Here is a 22,497-nt window from a genome sequence, read left to right on the forward strand (position 1 = left end):
TTGGTTTGGATCTATTTTTGATGATGACCTTATTCTGTTCCTGTGGCCTCTTCTGCTTCATCCAGACAGTTCTGACACACGATCCTTTACCATGCCTTTTAAAGTCTGATGGAAAGCCTTAGGTCAGTTCTTCTAGAACTGGAGTGGATTCACATGCGAGTGATTTGTTAATGAAGGGCTCCCAGGACGGGGAGGGGGAGGGAGTTTTTGGGGTTGGGGGACAGGGCAGAAAAAGGCAGGAAGCCCAGCATGGGAGTACCTTTTGGCGAAGTCCCAACCTCTGCCAGCTCCTGCAGGGGAGCTCAGGATAGAAATGCTGTCTCAGGGTTTGTCCAGGCAAGTTAACTGGGTTTTCACACTCTCGCACCAGCAGGCCATTGGCTCAGTGAGTCTGGAGGGATGTAAATGTCTTAAGCACCTTCATCTCTGTGGGTGCTGTTGGCTGAGCCGGGCTCTGGCGGGAGACCGCCCTTCCAAAGAGACGCAGCTGGGAGGTAAGGCACCCGTGGTGTGTGTGTGCATGCCCGCAACAACAGTGTGCATTAAAGTGGGGCACGGCCTACTGTTACTCTCCCACCTAATAATCCTTGAGTTTTCTTCCTTCTCAAATGAAATGTGCACTATCGGTGTTCCAAGTTCCCTGAGTGAACCAGGCAGAAGCTGAACTGTCATGGTTCTGAATCCCGGATGGATCCAGGATACTCCTTTCACAGATGACTCTCTTCTTTCACTTTTGCCACATTCCCCCAGAGAGCAAATTTGGAACGTTTTAACAGTGTGGTGGAATTAAAAAGGCTGGGAATGACTGATTGATCTCCACTGTTAGTTAAATGTTTAAATAATGATATCAAAATTTCGAGACAAGAACTGCAGTTAATCAATTAAAACCCAGGCATAAAACGTTTATTTGCTTAATTAAGGCTGGAGTGCCTGTGATAGTCCTAAAAGAGACTTTTTTTTAAAAAGTGATGTTTCTTTTTGTTTTCCTTTGGCCATGCTGTGAGGTTTGTGGGATCTTAGTTCCCCAACCAGGGACCGAACCCTGCCTGTGCCTCTTGGCAGTCCAAGTGTGGAGTCCCAACCACCGGACTGCCAGGGAATTCCCTAAAATAAACTAAGCTTTGGATTGGTTCAGATAACGATCTTTTATTTATTTTTTCTTTAAAAGTGGTATGCCAACGTCACTTCATTTCTACATTTCCGAGTTCTGTACATTTCTCAAAAGGAAAGAAGCAATGCTCAATGTACAAAGTAAAACCAGAAAACTAGAAAAATCTGAATCAAATGGAGGAAGTTGCCATAGATTATACAGTACAAATTAGTAATTCGATATCATCTGAAGTGCAATACCACTGCTGGGATGATGAGTTAAGGAATGAAATAAAAATACTCTATTTTAAACAAACAGTATATATATATTTATATGTATATTTTTTACAGATAGTAGACCCAGTGATATCTGTAGTATTGTAAAAACTTATTTACAAATAACTTTTTTTTTTAGACATTACATATACATCAGCACCGTAGTAAAAACAAAAAACAAAACGAAGCCACCTTATTAAAATCTACCTCTCTATGTAGTTGGTCCCAGTATTGAGCATTTGGAGGAAGCATTTAAGAGAGAACAGAGGCCCCCTCTCCCCCTCCATCAGCCACCTCCAGTTCCTCATCATTACTTATATATTTATTTCTGTACCTTTCAGAAAAAGGTAATTATATATTTCTGTGTCTTCTCGTTTCTTCACTTTCCCTTGTTTGTTTTTGGTTTTCATCTGCTTCCATTCGAGAGCTTCCCCTGGCGGTGGCCCTCCCCACGCAGGGAATTCGTGGTCAGCCTGCCACCACCTCTTCCCCCAGGGACCACAGCCCCGACCCGGGTCCTCGCCCACATGGCCCCCTCTGGTCTCCAGCCTGCCCCTTGCCGAGGAGAGCTATGAGCTTGGTACTTGGCGAGCAGGTCCCGGGCAGTGTTTGCCTGCCTGCTGCCTCTCTACATCCTCTGTCCCAGCTCTTCACTTTTACCCGCTTCAGTCCCAGGACCTGGCCCAGTGTGACTCCCCAGGCTGGGCTGGGGCTCTGGTGTGGCAAGTGACATGTGAGTGCACAGAAGCAAGCCTGCCTTTTGGGCATGGAGGGAAGGGATGGCAGGAGAAAAGCTTATGCCACGCTCACTCACTTAGGACAAGAGCTATGTCCCATGGCCTCCGAAACAGGCCAGTGGGAGGGGAGGGGAGGGCAGATGAGACCAGCCCTCCAGCAGCAGAGGTTGTGGATCCCTTCCAACAGACTTCACTTAGGACAGATCTGGGTGAATTACACAAAGAACAACTGTACAGAACTTCAAGAGGGGATCGCTTTGCCCAAGGAAAGGAACCATACCTTCCCTCTTTTCATTACCAAAATGGGTGAAGTGGAGCAATGGGTTTTTCAGTTCATCAGCTTTCAGGGCTTGAGAGTTGTCTTTCTGGTGAGAAGGGATGAAGGGTCAGGCTGCTTTAAGAGTATCACCCCTGGGATTTTCCTAAAGGGAACCAGAGCCAGTGATGTCCAGGCTGGTCCTCCCTAGTGTCCCAGAAATATCAGATGCAGCTCATGGAAACCCACGACCAGCAGCAGAGCAACCCGCTCTGTTCCAGGCAAAGAAAGAAAAACTCCAGTGTGGCCTTTGTATTTCAGGCATTGTCTAAGTTCTTCTTGCTCTTATTTTCCCTCCACCCAAGCTCCCTGAAGACAAAAGCTTCATTTCTTCTTGGATAGTCTGCAAGGACCAGCTCAGGCAGGCTGGGGCGGAGGTGAGGAGGAACGAGGGCAGGGACCAGTTGGGGAAGGCGGCTGCACGGACAGACTCACAGCATCCACCCCGGGCCTCCCCATCCTCGGTCTCCCGGAGTAGATGGGACCGGCTGAGATATATCGGGTTGTACCGGGCCCCCAGGAAACGCCAGGCCAACTCCCCGGAGTAAAAGCCACCATGGTCATCAGCAGAGGGCTGCCCACCCAGGACTGCCAGAACCCTTTTCCAAGCTCTAAAATTCCTGCAGGTCATCACGAGCAGGATACAGGCCTGTAGGGTCTCGTCTTCCTGTGACATCTCACTGTTCTTTGCACCTTCTCTCCAAACCCAGTAGTGTGTCTTGAAGGCTGACATCTCTCTGCAGCCAGAGTTCAGCGTGTATCTGACCTGTGCTCTTGGCCTCTGCCACCACCCAGCAGCCTCCGTGGGACTCTCGGCCCCAGGCTTTCTCCCCTCTGGGTGTCCAAAGCTGTAGACCTGGGCCAAGGCAAGGAGGCACCGACGGCTACCTCACATTGGGCAGCAGTCTGTCTTGGCCAGAGTGGCTGTTGTTGGGCCGGGTGACCACAGGGAGGGCCAAGCTGAGGGCTCCGGAATCATCTTCTCTGCCCACCTCTGGCGTGTCTCCCTCTCTTGCAGCAGGATCCGCAGGGCGTCTGTCTCCATTGCTGTGTGAAAATCAGGTGAAACGGGGCCTGGCAGGGCTGTGGATTGGCGCCTGGATCTTCCACAGTCAGCTGGCTGCAGCTTTGCTCAGATCACGTGGGTCAAAAAAACAACACAAAAAACAAGGATGCGGTGACATCCTGTTTCTTTTTCACGGTTGGAGCTTTAAACCACTGGAGTTGTGGTGGCCAGGGCCGCTCCTGACTAGGGGTTTCCAAACAATTCATCCAGCTCCTGCATCCACTCGTCCCCCGGTCCACCTTTGATGATGGAGTCCACAAGGTCGGCACCGTCCGAGAGGCCGGGGAAGGATGCCCCAGCCGTGTCGCCACTGTAATTGTATGACATGTCCTGAGGGGGGTTCCTCTCATAGGCTTGGTTCTGGCTGCTGGAGGCAAAGCTGGCACTGGGCATCGGCTGCTGTGCCGGGGGCTGGCCGAAGGCTGGCATGCCGGGAACGCCCTGGCTCAGGCCCGTCATGACCATGGGCCTGGCCTGGCTGGTGCCTTGCTGCCCCGGGAGCGGCGGCATCATCTGCCGACCCATGGCGGCCGGGTTGAGAGTTCTCACCCCGCCAGTGTTCGCATCCACCACCTGGCTCAGTCCTTGGGGGAAGTGCTGCTTGGTCAGCCTCGGTTGGCCAGCTTGCAGTGGGTAGCTGGCGCCATTGTTGAATGATGCTAACTCTCCACTAGTCCTCCCAGGCATCCCCTGTAAGCCCCTCTGTTGCCAGCTCTGGCTTCCCTGCTGGACTGTTCCCATGATGCTTTGCAGCCTTGGCGGGCCCTGGGGCCTGGGCAAGGCCTGGCCTACCTTCATCTGCTGGCGCTGCTGGGTCATGGGCGAGTTCACCAGCATGCTCTGACCAAACCCACTCACCATCCCTACCCCTTGCCCCGAGGAGGGCTGCCTCGGCCCCTGGGCTTGGTTGTGTGTGATACTCATACCGCTTTGGTTTGGGTGCTGCAACACTTGGGTCATTCCTGTGCTCATGCTGTACATTCCCGGTTGGCTGGTAGTTGTGTTGCTGTAAGGGGCCAGTCCCATCTCTGACTGGGCGGCCGCTGCGGCCATTGTCCCTGGGTTCTGGGAGGGTCCCATTCCCATCATGCCTGCGTTCTGTGCCATCAGCCGTGAGGTTCGCATGCTCTGGAGGGCGGCCTGGCTCCTCACAGCTGCTATATCCTGGGGAGACCCTGCAGAGAAAAAACGACACACCTCTTCACTCATCTCCACAAGTGGTGCACAGTAACACATAGCTGGACTTTTCTTTGGGAATGACAAAAATGCTTTGATTAATAGATGAAAGGATCTACTCTGATAATAAATCCTTTAAAGAAAGAGAGGTGATTATTTTTCTGACTATAACATACACTGATTGTGAAAAATCTGGAAAATAGGGAAAGCACAAAAATGAAAATGAAAGTCACCCAAATTCCCACCATCCAGAGATGACCACTGCTAACTTACCTTAATATATATAAAAATACACATGAAAATTGGGATCACACAGTACTTGACTTTTCTATTTGATATACCCTGATATCATTTTTGCTCCTATTACAGAAGCAATTGTTTCTTTCCCTCATGGCTCCATCGGTAGAGAACCTGCCTGCAGTGTAGGAGACCTGGGTTCCGTTCCTGGGTCGGGAAGATCTCCTGGAGAAGGAAATGGCAACCCACTCCAGTATTCTTGCCTGGAGAATCCCATGGACAGAAGAGCCTGGTGGGCTACAGTCCATGAAGTTGAAAGAGTCGGACATGACTTAGCGACTTCTTTATAGGATCCTCAACCAATAAGATAGCATCTTTTTGGAGGTGAGAGGAAATTCACCTACTGAGCTAAATTAAGAAGAAATGGTGGTTCACTTTGCACATCCTGTTTGTGACATGGAATATGGCTCAGTAGAGAATACTATCAATAAAGACCATTAGACTAATTTCCCTTAAGATTTGAGCAGGATTTGAGAGGTTAAAGGCCCCTGCTTCTGCTAAGAAGCTATTTTGGCAGATGGGACATTGTTTGGATCCCCTCTGTAGATTTCCACATGCTCCACATTCTCTGAATCATAACATGTCAGTGCGAACTGGCCAGCTTCCTGAATTAGAGAAAGAAGACATCCTCCTACTTGCAACCTGGCAATGAACTTGATGCACGGATGCAAAGGCCACACCTTCAGATCAGCAATGACCACTAAGGCAGTTTCAATGATGCTGCTTAAAAGCTGACCAGAGTACCAATGCCCAGTCATTCAAGTCTATTTGATGTTTGAGTGAGTCCTTCTTTATATGTTTCCAGGAAATTTCTAAACCAGCCAAGAGAATAAAAATGTCACCCCTAGAATCCCAGTCAATGTTCAAGGGCTAGGAGGTGCACAGAAATGGATTTTTCTGTCTCTCTACTAATGACGAAGTTTTCAAAAAAAGAAAAATAATTTTTTCCTGCACATTTAAAAAAGGTGCAGCATGGGAGCCAATCAATATTATAAGCAAATTTGATCACTCCTGGGAGTGGGATGAGAAATCAGATGAGAATAGTGCATAACCTTGTTAATCCTGGCACCTTGGCAGATAAGAGAAGTGTGTTTTTGTCTTTCTGATGGGGTTATTGATTTCTGGGCAGCAATCATGTCTCTATGTTTTCTTTCAGGTAAGAAAATTATGGGAATTTTGGTTATGACTTAAGTTTTTGTGGCTTGAGGTCAGTATCAGGCTGCATTGAAAAATGAAATGGTTACTGTGAGGAAACCAGAAAGATCTGGGGGAGATCCCTAGAAGCATTTCAATCTTTTGTTTTGAGCCTAATGATAGCTAAGTGGATTTAGATATAATAAAGATATTAAAAAGTTCCTAATTAAACACTGGTTGGTAGTATGTCTTGCAGCTTGTGATCTTGTTATGAAGTTTTGTGACTTTAATGACTAAATTTGTATTGACTGCACAGCCAGCCTGATAAATGGGTAAAATGGGTGATTGGGTTGCTTATAAAAAAATTTAAGGGAAAAATATTGCTGACTCAGATTGATTGAACAGACTCAAATTACATAAACAGGCTGCCAGAAACGGATGAAAGGACTTTCGTATTCTGGATATTTTTGTTGTATCTTTAGAATTAATATGTTGAAAGATTAGGTTTTGTCTGGAATAATTTTGTGAATAAGATTACTGCATGTGTGAAACAACAGACTTTCTTCAAATTTTTGTCTAAAATAGGTGTTATTGTGAAACATTATATCAAACTAATTTTCTTGTCTATTGGTTAACATCACAATGTCAAAGAAAAATTTCCATATTCAAAAAGAGACAGTAACATGCAATTTTTTCCCTAAAAGGATCTATGTTCTATTTTCACTCATAGGAAGTCTATAGTTATGAAAAATAAGCATTTCCCCATAGGCATGTAACACTGCCCAGAGGCACAGAACTCAATAAGCGAAAGATCATCCTTAAAACCTTTGAAAAGTAAAGTGGTGGGAGGACCTGTAGGTCTCAGACAAGTTAATCCGAACAGAACCTCTGTCACAACGACAAAATTTCTTATCTATCAATTTGCTATTTTCTCAGGTCCATAACATTATAATATGTTAGGAGGTAGGTCAAATATGTGAAAATACTGAAGAGAATAAAAAAAAGATCGTATCAATCAGCTCTGCTGCTCAGGAACCCTCAAATGTTCAGCTTAAGTGTATGAAATTTTTAGGTTGACTGCCTGTAATTTGGGGTTTTAGAAAAGTCCAGAGTAGAACTTTTAAATTGGAGCCAAACCATCTAGAATAACTCATAGAGGAGTAATTAAATTTTCGTGGGTCTTTTTATTCTAAAAAATGATGAGTTATGAATCTAGGAAACTCAAAGGACATGGTGCCGGGTTTATCAGATTTAACGGTTTAAATTAGTTCATAATATAAAGCACCGGTTCCCAAAGTGTGGCCCCTGGGGCAGCAGCAGCAGCAGCAGCATCTCTGGGGAACTTGTTGCAGATGTAAATACAGACGCAAAGACAGATCCAGCTCCACATCTCCTGAATCAGAGACGCTGGGAATGAGAGCGGGCCATCTATTTTTTGAACCAGTTCTGCTGGTGACCAGACGCAGGCTCAAGTCTGAGAACTACAGGTCGAAAAGGAGGGCTCCATGTCTGCAACAGAAACCACGTCTGTAGCAGTAACTATTTCCCACTTTTCCGCACCCATGGGCAAGTGAGAAAGAGAATTCTTCAAAGAATACTGGCACAAATTTACTGCATAGCACTTCCACGGACAGCCCAGTTCCCTTTTTCCTTCCCTGTGTGGGGCCCCAAAGGATCTGAAGTGATAGAACTGTCCCACAGATTTAAGGGTGGTAGCTGCTCAAGCCCCTGGGGTCCAGAGGCCATCCTTAGGAAGATCTGGCCGTGAACACCAGCAGCTTTTAGACTCTGAACCACAACTCACAGTACACACACACGTGGGCTCAGGACAGAAACAAAAGCCGCCCTCATTATGATACACTCCGATCATTTTTTTCCTATTATTTCATTTTAAAAATGCTGGTTCTGGCCCACTAAATTATCTTCAATGGGCTTTCCTGTTGGCTCAGACAGTAAAGAATCCACCTGCAGCGTGGGAGATCTGGGTTTGATCCCTAGGTTGGAAAGATCCCCTGGAGGAGCGCATGACAACCAACTCCAGTATTCTTGCCTGGAGAATCCCCCTGGACAGAGGAGCCTGGGTGGGCTACAGTCCATGGGGTCACAAAGAGTTGGACACAAACTACTTGGGTGTTGCAACCTGAAGAATGAAAAACGCTACCCTAGATCATAAATTTTTCCCCCGCGGTCTATGGAAAAGGGTAACTCTTGTGAAACGATCCATAAAGTTTGTATTTATTTACTATATATGCATACTTCTGTGCAAGGGACTTCCTGGCTTCTAGCAGATTGTCAAAGTGAGAGGTAACATTTGAGAAGTGAGGATGCACTGATCTTGGTCCTCCAAGAGGAGAGAGGACAGGAACTAGGATTTCTGCTGCTTCATGACTCCTGTGACCCCCTGAAAACTCCTGTGGATGAGATTGGGGAGGGTCCTCAGACTCATCCTCTGCCATCATATAAGACCCATAGGGGTTCCCTCTATTGGAGATTGAAGGGATTGATATTTGAGGGGATCAATCTGTGGTGCTGGAGAAGATGCTTAAGAATCCCTTGGACTGCAAGGAGATCAAATTAGTCCATCTCCTTGGAAGGAAAGTTATGACCAACCTAGAGAGCATATTCAAAAGCAGAGACATTACTTTGCCAACAAAGGTCCGTCTAGTCAAAGCTATGTATGGATGTGAGAGTTGGACTGTGAAGAAAGCTGAGTGCCGAAGAATTGATGCTTTTGAACTGTGGTGTTGGAGAAGACTCTTGAGAGTCCCTCGGACTGCAAGGAGATCCAACCAATCCGTCCTAAAGGAGATCAGTCCTGGGTGTTCTTTGGAAGGACTGATGCTAAAGCTGAAACTCCAATATTTTGGCCACCTCATGAGAACAGCTGACTCATTGGAAAAGACTCTGATGCTGAGAGGGATTGGAGGCAGGAAGAGAAGGGGACGACAGAGGATGAGATGGCTGGATGGCATCACCAACTTGATGGACATGAGCTTGGGTGAACTCTGGGAGTTGGTGATGGACAGGGAGGCCTGGCGTGCTGTAATTCATGGGGTCGCAAAGAGTCGGACACGACTGAGCGACTGAACTGAACCGAAAGGAAATCAACCCTGGATATTCATTGGAAGGACTGATGCTGAAGCTCCAATACTTTGGCCACCTATGGCGAAGAGCTGACAACTCATTAGAAAAGATCCTGATGCTCGGAAAGATTGAAGGCAGGAGGAGAAGGAGGTAACAGAGGATGAGAAGATTACATAGCATCACTGACTCTATGGATATGAGTTTGATCAAACTCCAGTAGATAGTGAAGGACAGGGAAGCCTGGCACGCTGCAGTCCATGGGGTTGCAAAGAGTCTGACGAGACTAAGTGACCAAACAATAATAATCAACATAGGAATGGCAACCCTGGACAGTGCAGCCATTCCTCCTGGGGCCATGATTCAGGATTTGTGCAAAGGGCAACAGGATCAAGACAGTCCAACCAAGCTCAAGTCCCTATTTGTCTTCTACGTTCAGCAGAAATTGCTGCCGCTGCTGCTAAGTCACTTCAGTCGTGTCTGACTCTGTGCAGCCCCATTGATGGCAGCCCACCAGGCTCCCCTGTCCCTGGGATTCTCCAGGCAAGAACACTGGAGTGGATTGCCATTTCCTTCTCCAGTGCATGAAAGTGAAAAGTCAAAGTGAAGTCACTCAGTCATGTTCGACTCAGCGACCTCATGGACTGCAGCTTACCAGGCTCCTCCGTCCATGGGATTTTCCAGGCAGGAGTACTGGAGTGGGGTGCCATTGCCTTCTCCTCAGCAGAGATTAGTGGTTGCTAAAAGCTAGATTCTTTCACTGCAGTTGCTGAAAGTTAAGGCTTTGGTCAGCAGACCTGCTAGGATTAGTAAGAAAAATGCGACACAGGATTTTCCCCACCGTCATCTCTGAGATGTGATCTAGATACCAACAAGGCTGATATTGGGTCAACAGGCGCTTGTATGTCTTTGGAAAGTGGAAATGTTTGTCTCTCAGTTGTATCCAACACTTTGTGACCCCATGGTCTGTAGCCCACCAGGCTCCTCTGTCCATGGGATTCTCCCTGGAGTGGGCTGCCATTTCATACTCCAAGGGATCTTCCCAAACCAGGAACTGAACCTGGGTCTCTTGCATTGCAGGCAGATTCTTTACCATCTGAGCCAGCAGGGAAGCCCTGGTTGTTAAAATATTGAAATACTTCTGTACTTTTGGTAAAGAATAGTTACTCTGGTCCCACCCCCAAAGTCATCATGATCCCACCCTGGGCCCACCAGGACCTCTCTGGGGCCCAGTGGCTGAAAGGTTAATGCCTGGTATTCTGACTGGTTGGTACCATCAAGTCTTAAATATTTTTCCTATTACTTGGACACCAAACACAGCACCCACGGCACTGTCACTGGGTGACACTCACTTTACCTTCCCCCCTGGAAGGAATACAATGGCAGAGGTGTGTACCGGCCTCACCTTGAAACTGGGTGACCTGCTGCACTGGGTATGGATTCCGCTGCTGCTGCTGCAGGTGCTGCCGGGGTAAGTGTGGCTGCTGCAGCTGCTGAAACGACAGAGGACAAGGAGGGCCAGGAGGTGAGATGGGAGAGAACGTGCAATTGAATATCCCAGCCGTTCTGAGGGAGGCGGGTTTTACAAACTAAACCTTGTATTGAAGAACAGCATACAGGCGTGGAACACTCGTATACAGTGTGAGGGATACTCCCAAATGGACACACTTCTGGGAACCAGCCTCTGGATCAAGACACAGAATGTTGCCAGGAGCCCCTCCTGTCCCTTCCCCATGACCACCCATCCCCTGACCCCTGGGGAGCACCCCCAGGCCAACTACATATTAGTTATGTCAGCTTCTGTACTTCATAGACGTGGGTTTCAGACATCGTATCTGAGTCTGGCTTTTGCGTCTGTCTTCTTGCATTTGTTGCATTTTCGCGCTTCATCCAGGTTGGTGCCTGCAGCGTGGACTGTTCATCCTCACTGTTGAGTAGTATTCCCCCCAAAGAACATACGTCCGTGTCTTTATCTGTGCTGCAAGGGGTGGCTATTTAGGGTGTTTCCGGTTTTTGGCCGTCAGACCCACCTCTACCACCCGCATCCTTGGTGAACCTGTGTGGCATGTCTGCCGTGTGGTCTTGCTGGCTTAAAAGTGATGTGTAGTCACCGAGGCAGTTTTTAAAAAAAAAATAATTTTACTTATTTTTGGCGGTGCTTGGTTGTTGTTGCTGCGTTGGCGTTTCTCTAAGTTTCGGCGAGCTGGCTCCTCAGGGCAGCAGTTTCTCTTGTTGCAGAGCACAGCCTCTTGGGCAAGAGGGCTTTAGCTTCAGCACATGGGCACAAGTTGCGGTTCCTGGGCTCTAGGGCACAGGCTCAATAGTTGTAATGCATGGGCTTAGTCGCTCCACGGCACGTGGGTCTTCCCAGACCAGGGATCAAACCCACGTCTCCTGCATTGGCAGGCAGATTCCTTATCACTGAACCGCGGAGGGAGCCCAGTGAGGCAGTTCTGACTTTGCTTTTTCGGTATCAGCTGCATGCCTTTCTCAGCCTTGTGGGCACCGAGCTCACACAGACAAGCAACTAATTTTTAATGACCTAAAATAGATGCTTTGGGTATAGGAAGATGGGATTCTCAGGGACTATTTTAAAAAAAGGCCTCATTTTAGTCCCAGGGTGTCACACTGCCTGCAAAATACATCTCCGCAAGTCAAAAACACAGCATCTATTGCCTTGAGGAGCTGCGTGGGATCCCACATCCACCAGGAACCGCGAGGCCTGTGTCTTAGTTTTCCTTCTTGCAGTCACCGGGCTTCGGCACTGCCAGTGCTGCTACCAACATACTGGGGAGGCTACGGTGTATCATTATCATGCTGAATGTGCAAAGGGAGAGAAAATAAGAATGGGGTGGAAAGAGCAAAGAGAGGGGTTTGAGCTCTGGGTCTAATGTCAAGTAGCTGGGTGACCTTCAGGGTAGCCTCCTCTGCAGCTGTGGAATATTCATTGAGCACCTTTCATCTGCAAGGGTTAGAAAAACAAACAGCCAGGGCTCTGCTCTTTAGAGTGTTCATTATAAAAATAACACACGTTGACCACTTCTTAACACATGTGTTTATTTCTATTTTTTTTTCTCTTGTTTTTGTTCCTGGGCAGCTCTATAATTCTTTCTTTCTTTCTTTCTTCTTTTTTTCCTTTTTGTTGACAAGGCCAGCCAGTACTCTGGCAACTGAAGAAAAGAAAAGAACGGCCTCTGTTCACCCTGTCCTGTAGTGCCTACCAGGGTGTTTTGCTGTTGAAATGAATTAATTGCATAGACACAGCATAGACAAGAAACCACGCTAATCTTTTAGGCAGCAGTCTACGAACATTATTGAAAGTAAGCTGAGCATTTAAAAGCTTCTCCGAAGCCAAACTGCCCATATTATGTAAGAATTTTAGGGTCCCATCTACAAATGGGTACAAGCCCTGAAGTAGCTTGGGGTGGTGGGTTGTGGGTCAGGAATCAGGGGGCCCAAGGTACCAGACCAGTCTCTGGCTCTCACTGGCTCTGCAAGCTCCAAAAAAAAAAAAAAAAATCATGTAAGCTTCCCCTGCCTCAGTTTCCCTCATGTGTAAAATAAAGAGACTTCATGATTAACATTTCTTTCAGATCTAAAATTCCAGGTTCCAATGAACCTTAGTGAACGGATGGCAGCTGACATGCTCTGCGCTCTGAGAAACATGCATTAAATGTTAATTCACACCTGGATTCTACTTGCTCTGTTCTGATTTCTAAGTCCACTGAGAACCATCTGAATGTTCCCAAAGATATGCAAGATCCCCAATCTTTCTGTTTTCCCTCCCATGTTCTTTCGGGGAAACACATGTGTTCCCAGTATGCTGCTGGCAAAATTGAAAATGTTAGGATACTTTCTTGGAGAAGGCAATGGCATCCCACTCCACTACTCCTGCCTGGAAAATCCCATGGACGGAGGAGCCTGGTAGGCTGCAGTCTATGGGGTCACTAAGAGTTGGACACGACTGAGCGACTTCACTTTCACTTTTCACTTTCATGCACTGGAGAACGAAATGGCAACCCACTCCAGCATTCTTGCCTGGAGAATCCCTGGGACGGGGTAGCCTGGTGGGCTGCCATCTATGGGGTCGCATAGAGTTGGACACGACTGAAGCGACTTAGCAGCGGCAGCAGCAGCAGGATACTTTCTCTGCTGCTGTAGGTTCCAAGAAAATCAGTGTGGCGTTGATATGGCCACACTCATCCTCGAGGGTGTAGACCCCCAGGTAGGTGCATCGATAAGCACTGTCCCCAGGTGCAGGCGGCGTGCTCCATCCCCCTGCCGCAGTTCTGGCCAGTCCCACAGGACAGCTGCAGCTCTTAGTCGCATTCCGCGACACCAGGGTCACGTGACAGAGCCCCGCCTTGTGCTGTTTCCTAAGGGTTTTATACACGTGACTCATGAGAACATCGGGAAGAAGGCTGGGAAATAGGGAAATCTATTTGGCAGATGAGAGAGGTGAAGTGGTTTTTTTTTTTTTTCCCCAGAATCATACCAGAAGCAAAAGATGTGGCCCAGAGTAAATTGTTCTTTCCTTGGTCCCTCTTCAGCTCTTGGTACACACAGTCATTAAGGAATTACACACCCTCTCTCTCTTTTTCTCTTGCAGTTTCTCATTTCCCAGCTTTTCTGAGGAGCCCTATGTCTGTCTTCTGTGTCCTGGGTTCTGCAGGGTCCCGCACTCTCGCCCCGTGGTCGGTGGGCACCATCCTCAGTGGCTCTTCGTCCTTCCACCTCCTTCCTCATTCCTGGGCTTGGCTGGTCTCACTGAGTGGGGACTCCTCTGGCCTGGCACAGCCAAGTTTGGCCTGGTTACCCCGACTCCCCTTTGTGCCATGGTCATAGCATACCCATCAAAGACAGTCACTTAAAGGATCAGGCACATGTGAAATTTCCTAGGCTGGGCTGAGGGGAGGGTTTGCAAAGCCCAGCTTCCCCTCGTTCCCCTCGGTAGCCCCATTTATCACTGTCTGAGAGACATCAGTGTGGCTCCTTGCCACACACCTTCCTCAGGGTGAGAGGGACAGAGGTTTGTTTGTACAAGAGCTGCCAGGTGGCTGACTAACCTTGGTAAAAAGGGAGATAATTACACAGCTGTTCAAGAACAAAAGCGAAAAAGGGAACCTAAGTGAACTGTGCTCAACAGCACAATTTTTCTGTTTGGGGGGATGACTGGTGTTGCTTTCAATGCTGCTCTTGGTCACTAAGGGCCTCAACGTGCCTCTGGTCCTACACGGCATCATGTATAGATATGGTGTGGTGGAGGATGCTTGATAAATGTCCAAAATTCTGATCCTATTAGGAACATTCTAGAAGGGTAACTGTGGATCTTGAGCCTTAGATGATAACCTCACGATTCCTATAATAGAAGGGCAAGATGAATGGGTCAGACCCCCCCCCCCACTGAAGCCATCTAGGGACGGCCTAGATGGAGGATCTCAGGCCTCTCTCAGCATAACACGAAAGAAGGCAAGGGCCTCTTGAAAAACAAAACACACTGAAACTCAGAGGAGCAGCCCACAGCAAGGCTTCCTTTCAAAGCTGGAGGAATTATGTGTCAACGGTGGTCAAACACGCCTCAGGTAAAGCTTTCTCTGTGTTAGGCCTTTAACTCAAAGATTTCCTGAGCTGTTTTCAAAGCTGCTGGGAATTTTTCTCAAGTTTGCACCCTTTCTGTGACCCGGAGTTCAGGTTTCCAAGTAGTTCTGTGGGCCCTATTATTCTGCAATTGTTCCCGTTCCATTGTTCATGACCAACGCTGTGAGAATTCTTCTCAATCCCCCCTTCTGACTCTTTCCTCCAAGAAACAAAGTTCTCTGAATTATTTTCTTTTTTCTTCCCGCTGGGAATATCAGAATTTATGAAGAATGTAAGCCAGCTCCCTTCTACCCCCACCACCCACATGCTGATTCCACAGACCCCGGTACCAGAAGCAAAAAGCCAGACTTGAAGACAGGTCTCTGGCAAGGGGGTCTTCAAATGCATGGCTGAAGCCTGTCTTTTCAGAACAAACCAATGCATTCTAAGAAACAAACCTAACTAATGGAAAGGTCTACATTCTGCAGGCTCTTCTGTAGTCTTGGGAAGTGCTGGCCAGTGACTTTCTTGCTGGAGGACGAGACCTGAGACTCGTTCAGACACCAGGCCCTGAAGAAATGTTTGCGAATTGAGCCCGCCATAGGCATGAGTTACCTGCTCTGTGAGAATCTGCTGCTGCTGCTGCTGCTGCTGCTGCTGCTGCTGCTGCCTCTGCTCCCGCAGGAACTGTTGTTTCTGCTGCTCCATCAGCTGGGCCCGCTGGTCAATGAGCATCTGCTTCATGAGGACTGTCTGGGGCTGGCTGCCCAGGAAGCCTGGCCCCGCAGGCCCCGCTCCGGAGACCATGCCCCCTGAGCCTGGGGGCACAGAGGACGGCATGGGGCCCGTGGTCCGGGGAAGCCCCACTGGGTGCTGCTCCTGGGAGGACAGGGAGAGAAGGGAAGAGAAGAGAGAAAAGAAGTGAATGTGGTGACTTCACATCTGAACCAAAGCACAGGGGGATGGGGCATGGGGTATTCCCTCCCTACGGGATCCCTAGTGGCACATGTTACATTTCCATAAAGAGGACACAGCGGTCCTCCAATCTCTTAACACAGTGGGCTGGAGAGGCTAGAGGGGGCCAGTAATGGCTCTGTGGAGTCTGAGGCCAGGTCCAGTCTGTTTCTGATGTTGTTGCTGCTTAGTCACTAAGTCGAGTCAACTGTTTGTGACCCCAGGGACTGTAGCCACCCAGGCTCTTCTGTCCATGGGCTTTTTCCAGGCAAGAACACTGGAGTGGGTTGCCATTTCCTACTCCAGAATGGAACCCATGTTTCTTAAATCTCCTGTATTGCAGGAGGATTCTTTACCACTGAGCCACCTGGGAAGCCCGTTTCTGATAGAATTGGCTAAAGAATAAGAATTGCATTTTCAGCTAACCATAAGTGTTCCTCCAAAGAAAGGAATAAGCCCTCAGGTGGGGCTCATTTTCAGTTTGATATGAGGCAGCCTGACCACCTCTTCATCTTTACTGCCTGCCTGGCCAAAATGGGCTACTTAGTAGGAGAGACATTTATAGAATGCTGCTGGAATTGATTAATCAGCAGAACTGCTATTTGATGAAATTCTAATTAATTGTGACATTTGAAAGCTCTGACATATGCAAAAAGAATCCTGCTAGTGAGAGTTGTTGATGGGGAGAATTAGGAATGTGTTACACTGACCAAAGATATGGAATCTCCTAACCTCTTTAAAAATAGAATTGAGTTTCAGGTGTCTGAGATAATTTAAATGTTGGGGCTTGAACTGGGTCTCTAGATTCAATAATTATGTCAGTCAAAGGATGTCAACTTTTAAGGACCAGTCCTTACGGAACAGGAGATAGGCAGCCCTTCATACACAGCCCAGGTGACTCCTCCGAGACTGTGCTCAGAGGGGAAGTAAGAGCCCAACGGTGTAGACCATCGGGAAAAAACAGCTGATGGGAAAAGTAGGTGTGTGGCCATAAGATGTAGTTTCTTGATGCTTCCTTTCCTGTTCATTCTACCAAGCACACCTTGTAATGGCAAAGTATTATCTGATCATTCTGCAGAAAAGTGTGAAGTGAAGTTGTTCAATCGTGTCCAACTATTTGCGACCCCATGGACTGTAGCCCATCAGGCTCCTCCATCCAAGGGATTCTCCAGGCAACAATACTGGAGTGGGTTGCCATTTCCTTCTCCAGGGAATCTTCCCGACCCAGGGATTGAACTCCAGTCTCCTGCATTGTAGGCAGACACTTTACCCTCTGAGCCACCAAGGAAGCCCATTCTGCAGAACGATTCCCTTTAATTCACTCAAGTTTCAAGAAATTAATCTGAACAAAGAGAAGCTGCTGTCTGAGAAGTATACAAATTAAATGGATACACATATAAGGACATACACAGTCATTTTGTGAGAGACAGTTATGAGACTTAGATCAGGAGAGGCAAATGTGAATAAATCTACATCAAACATTTTTTAGGCAGTTAGACTGGATTTTTAAGGAAGACTTCCTCACTGTAAAATCTAGATACTCAGTTTTTCACGCTGGTTATTAGTCCCAGATATATGTAGTGAAGGAAATTAAGGTTATAAAGATGTATACACAAAAGTGACCACCTTAAATGGATGTTTAGTAGTTATCAAATTTTATATATTACTTCTATTTGCCATGGTATTTCCATCATTATTAATGCATTCCTTCATTAATGCATTTAACAAGCCTGCTTTGTGAACAACATGAATTTTATCTGCCTCCTCTGAGCCATCCTAAATGAAAAACTGCAAACTGGATTTTAATATTTGTCCTCTTTTCACTTTTCTTCTTCAGTGTCAATACAGTCAACCCTGAGGGGAGTTTCCTTTCAAAATATAGAATTGTGTTGGATCTCCTTCCCTCCCTCCAGTACCCAAACAAAACAAAACAAGCAACAAAAAAACCAAACAAAAACCCACTCCTCCTCTCATCCAGGTAACAACAGCTCAAGAAGGTTGAGTTAGTAGTGCTAAACTAACAATAGAGTTGCCATATGATCAAGCAATCCCACTCCTGGACATATACCCAGATAAAACTGTAATTTGAAAAGATACATGCAACCCTATGATCATAGCAGCACTATTCATAATAGCTAGGACATGGAAGCAACCTAAATCTAACAACCTAAATCGACAGATGAGTGGATAAAGACGAGACACATATATACAACAGAATACTACTCAGTGGCAAAAAGGACTGAAATATTAGCCCCTGCAGCAACCTAGACGGACCTAGAGATTATCAGACTAAGCCAGTCAGGTAGAGAAAGACAAATACCATATGATATTACTTATATGTAGGATCTAAAATGTGACATAAATAAATATTTATGAAACAAAAACAGATTTACACATACAGAGAGCAGACTTGTGGTTGCCAAGGGGAGAGTGGTTGAGGAGGGAGGGACTGGGAGTTTGGGATTAGCAGACGCAAACTATTATATATAGGATGGATAAGCATATATATGGATAAAGTCCTACTGTATAGCTCAGGGAACTGGATATAATACCCTGTGACAGACCATAATGGAAAAAGAATATGAAAAGAATGTGTGTGTATATATTTATGAGTCACTTTGCTATACAGCAGAAATGAAACACAACAATGTAAATCAATTATACTTCTATAAAATTTTAAAAAATATTTTTAAAAAAGCTCTGGTTAGTGTGGTGACCCAGGCCACACAGTTAGTAAATGGAAGAATGAGCACTCATAGAACTGAAACATTGATTCTGAGACTAAATTCAGTATTCTTTCCATAAGCACAGGTTTTTCCTGTACGATGGGTCCATGGTGCCAAGAGTGCGCCTAAGAATTGCTTGTAAACTAAATATATAGTTTCTGTCCCACAAATACACTGTGCTCTAGTTTTCAAATGCAAGTGTGATGTTGCTGAAGTTAAAACTTATTGTCCTTGTGTATTTTCTCTGTACATAGACAATGAAAAGGTAGAGTTATGAAATATTTATGTTAATGAAAATACGGTATAGTCAACAATGGCTGGAATTTTATGCTACCAAAAAGTTTACTTTAACACTAATCCCTGCAGAGGTCAAGATATTTTACTCTCTTCTTTTCCCCCTAAACTTGCCTCCTGTTTTCCAAACCCTTTCTTCCAGTGGGATAAAGCTGTTTCTTGCCACCTTTGGAGACAAATGGCCAACTGACTTAACACTTTAACAAAGGAATTCACACAACAGACAGTTAACCAATCAGCAAAAATACAGATATACAGCTTTTTTTTTTTTCTGAGTATTTAAGCATATTTGAAATCTCCAGTTTTGATAAGGAGGAGACAGTGGGAAAAGAAAATGAGACCCAAGGGGAGATCAAGTTTTCTTCAGCTTGATTTTATGAGAGTTCTGGTGTGGGCTGGCCCCGTTTATCTTTGTGCACTTTGAGATATTCTTGTCCTATGAGATCAGCCCGCAAGTACCTGGTGAGCTTGCCCAGAAGCAGTAAGTAGTGATGAGTTGCTTTCCCAGCCTTCTCTCCACCCAGAAAGAAAGGGAGAGGCAAATGAGGTGAGGATGTAGATTCATCTCAGCTCTTCTAGTCCCTGTCTTCCTGGACCAAAAATAAATATAGGTATCACCCACTTTTCAAAAGTTCACTTTATGCCACTTAGCTTTTACAGAAGACCTACACTAGTACCTGGTTTTGCTAACCAGGAGACATCTGAAGAGGATTTTAGAGTTTATAGAAAAAGGTGAAAATCTAAAATATCATGAGTGTTCAGTTTTGCAGAGAGTGATTATAGAGACAGCAGGCACCCCCAGCTGTGAGAGTGGCGCCACCAAGCTCCTCCCCCAAGAACTACACTCAGCATCTCAGCAGCAAGTCGCCACAGCTTTGAACTCTGTGAGCATCTGTGTTTTATCTCTATTTATTCTGCACACTCTTGGCAAGATGTGTCCCAAGGTGTTTGCTTACTCACTGCAGGCCATTTCGGCTTAGAAAAGATTTCATAGGAATGCTCTACTTTCAGATGGGGCTGGGGGTGGTGCTGTACTTCAAAAGCACAGTGAGAAAAACCCTTCCCAAAGGGAAAGTTTGGTTATTACCTCCCAGGATTCTCTATTTCCCCAAATGATTCCCTCTCAAAGATTTTCCTTTCAGGTTTCTCACTGAAGACCTGAAGACCGGTTTCCCTGCAGCGACTTGAATGGAACCCCGAGAGGCAGGAGGGCTATGTGCATTTTTAAAGGACTCCCTTCCGTAAGAAACATCTGTGAGCCTAGGTTGATACACCTCTCCCAACCAGTTCTGCTGCATTCAACAGTGGGTGAGTGACACTAGGGCCCCAGCCTTAGGTGTGCATGCCAAGTGTGAAGCTGTGCCAAGTGACTCACCTTACAAATTGAGCTGGCTGAGGCCATTAGCTGTTTCACATGACATGGTGGCTTTTAACCTCCAGCCTAAGAGTTCTTAATGAGCAATAGTCTGTCGAATTTCACGATTTCAAGCCACAGCTCTTGTTTCTAAGGAGGACACACACTGTGTGTGCAATTAGAGAAAACCAGGCTGAGCTTTCGTCACCAGAAATGTAATGCCTTGAAGCCAAGTGATGCAGTATTTTTAGTTTTAATTACTAGCTTGTTCTCCACTCCATCCCCTGCTCAACGACCTCCCTTGCCTTCCACCCAGAATCTTAATTCCATCTCTTCCTCTCAAGAAATCCAATTGACTACATAGATCTTCATTATTTCCCAAAGCTCTCACTCTTCAGTAAAATACAGGAGGGGGGGGGGCATCAAAACCAATGAATCTATTTTACGTATCTTCTCCTCCAGGAAAAAAATCCTAGCAATTTTCTATGGGCTGGAGAGAAAGGTAGGAGGTATAAAAAACACCCTACCTGCCTCCGTAAGAGGCCGTTTTCTACTTCAAAAAACAGCTGTGGTAAAAATATCTCTTAAGAGCAGCCAGCTGTTTATTTATAAATCTGTGCACAGGGAAGCTTTATGTCTCTTACGTTTTTTCAAGAAATGCATAGTGTTCGGGTGAGAAGGGCTGGGGTTGCTGGCGGTGAACCAGAGACTGCCGGCTCCTTGGAAGGGAGGCTGCGGGTGGTGATGGAGACTGGGGTGGGGGCGCTCAGTGGAGAACTGGCTGGAGGGTGCTCAGGGCTTCAGCCTTTTTTCAGGTGTTCAGGTGGGGCGGGGGGGAACAAGGAACAGCTGCTGTTCTGTCTCTGCCCCAGCAGATGGTGGTGTCAGCCCGGTCCTCGCTGCCAGCCCGCCCGCTCCGCCCGCGCGGCGTGTCCCCCCGCCCCCAGCCTGCAGATGGCTTAATCATGACTCGCCTTTCTCCCCCACCGGTCCCCCCGCCCGGCGCGTCTGGGCTAACGCTGCGAGCGCGGAGCCAGGCAGTCAAGTGTTACTGCGTACAGCAGGTAGCCTGGCAACTGAGAGCATAATACCGAGCAGATGGTGTTCGCACGGCGTGATGGACATCACACACGACAGCCCAAGACAATCCAGGAATTCCCTGGTGACTCGAGGCCCTCTTTACACAAAACGAGTTCTCTCTCCATTGCCGTTTATCTCTGGGGTTATCTACCCCCTCTATCCGACTGACACTGAACTGGTTTCTTATTACCGACTTTGCTTCCAGCCCGAGGGGAGGGAGATTTCAAGTGGGGGTTGGGGGAGGCTATGCAAGGAAACGGAAGGGCCGGGAGTTGGGGGAGGTGATGGGGGCGGTGGCGACCCGAGAGGGGAGGGACAGTGGCGTACCCCAGACCTAGGGGCGGACCATCTGAGAGGGACAGGGTTCCCCCATAACCCAGCCTGCAAGAAGCCGGTGCGGGGAGGGCGGCGCTGGGGGCGTGCGAGCCTGGGCTTAGTGGCTTCGCCATCGAAGGGCTTACGAAGAGCCTAAATGAAATTTAGGATTTTACTTAAGAAGCCTCCTGGGGCGTAATTTAGCCTCTCGACTCGAGCCTCTGTGCTTACAAGCCCTTAGGGGACTGAGAAGTCAGGAGTGGAACCCGTGCGCCCCTGAAGGGCCGAAGATGCCTCTCCGCGCAGGCGTTCTTAACAAAGAAACCGACCGGGAGGTCCGGGCGCGGGCAGGGGCAGTGCGGGGGCCGAGGGGACCGGGAGAGCCGCCCAGGGGCCCCCAGGTCCTCGGCCTGAGAGCCGCTACGCAGCGGGTGAGATCGCTGCGCGCTCCCGGGCGCATTTCGCTACCCTCTCCTCGCCGAGCGTCATTGGGGAAGGAAGCGGGTGCTGGAGGAAATGAGGGGAGACAGGAGGATTGTTCACGGTAGGGAAAAGTAAAATTAATATAGAAACAAAATGCATGTCTCAGAAAACAAATCTGTGCTTTTCACACACACACTTAAGCGGGTCAAGTAATTAAAAAAAAAAAACAAAACAGCCCAAGTGGAATTTTGTTTAGATTTTATACGTCACTGCGCTTCTGTGTCCAACCTATCACCACTCTCGGGGGTGCTTTCTCCTGCAAAGGTACTGGTCAAGTTTTAAGTTTCAGGAAGAGAGAGTCTTTTCAAAGGTGGAAGCTGACTTTTCACGCAGAACACCACACTTGCTGGGAAGGAGTTCAGCAGTTTCGTGTCAGAATCCGACACCCACTGCGGAGCTGGGTGGACTCCCCGGGGCTCAGGGTGGTGAGCTGGCATTCTCAGGCTCAGAAGGCCACCTGACTGCTTGGTCTCTACCCCCACCTCCTCAAATGGAAATCATATCCAGTAGGAATCCTCCCTCGACAAAGGAAACTCTGGGGA

General features: G+C 47.3%; 1 protein-coding gene across 1 annotated transcript in view; it reads right to left on the reverse strand.

Moving 5' to 3' along the window:
- The window catches only part of MAML3 (mastermind like transcriptional coactivator 3), a 450,336-nt gene continuing 428,969 nt past the window's right edge, over positions 1,131-22,497 (reverse strand). Inside the window, exons 3-5 of the mRNA XM_018061556.1 lie at positions 15,365-15,628; positions 10,578-10,665; positions 1,131-4,659 (exon numbers count right to left, since the gene is read on the reverse strand). Of these exons, the coding sequence (XP_017917045.1) occupies positions 3,668-4,659; positions 10,578-10,665; positions 15,365-15,628 (1,344 nt within the window). The 3' untranslated portion in view covers positions 1,131-3,667. The remainder of the gene's footprint in view (positions 4,660-10,577; positions 10,666-15,364; positions 15,629-22,497) is intronic.

Source organism: Capra hircus, chromosome 17 (assembly GCF_001704415.2).
Source record: "Capra hircus breed San Clemente chromosome 17, ASM170441v1, whole genome shotgun sequence".
Taxonomy (NCBI): domain Eukaryota; kingdom Metazoa; phylum Chordata; class Mammalia; order Artiodactyla; family Bovidae; genus Capra; species Capra hircus.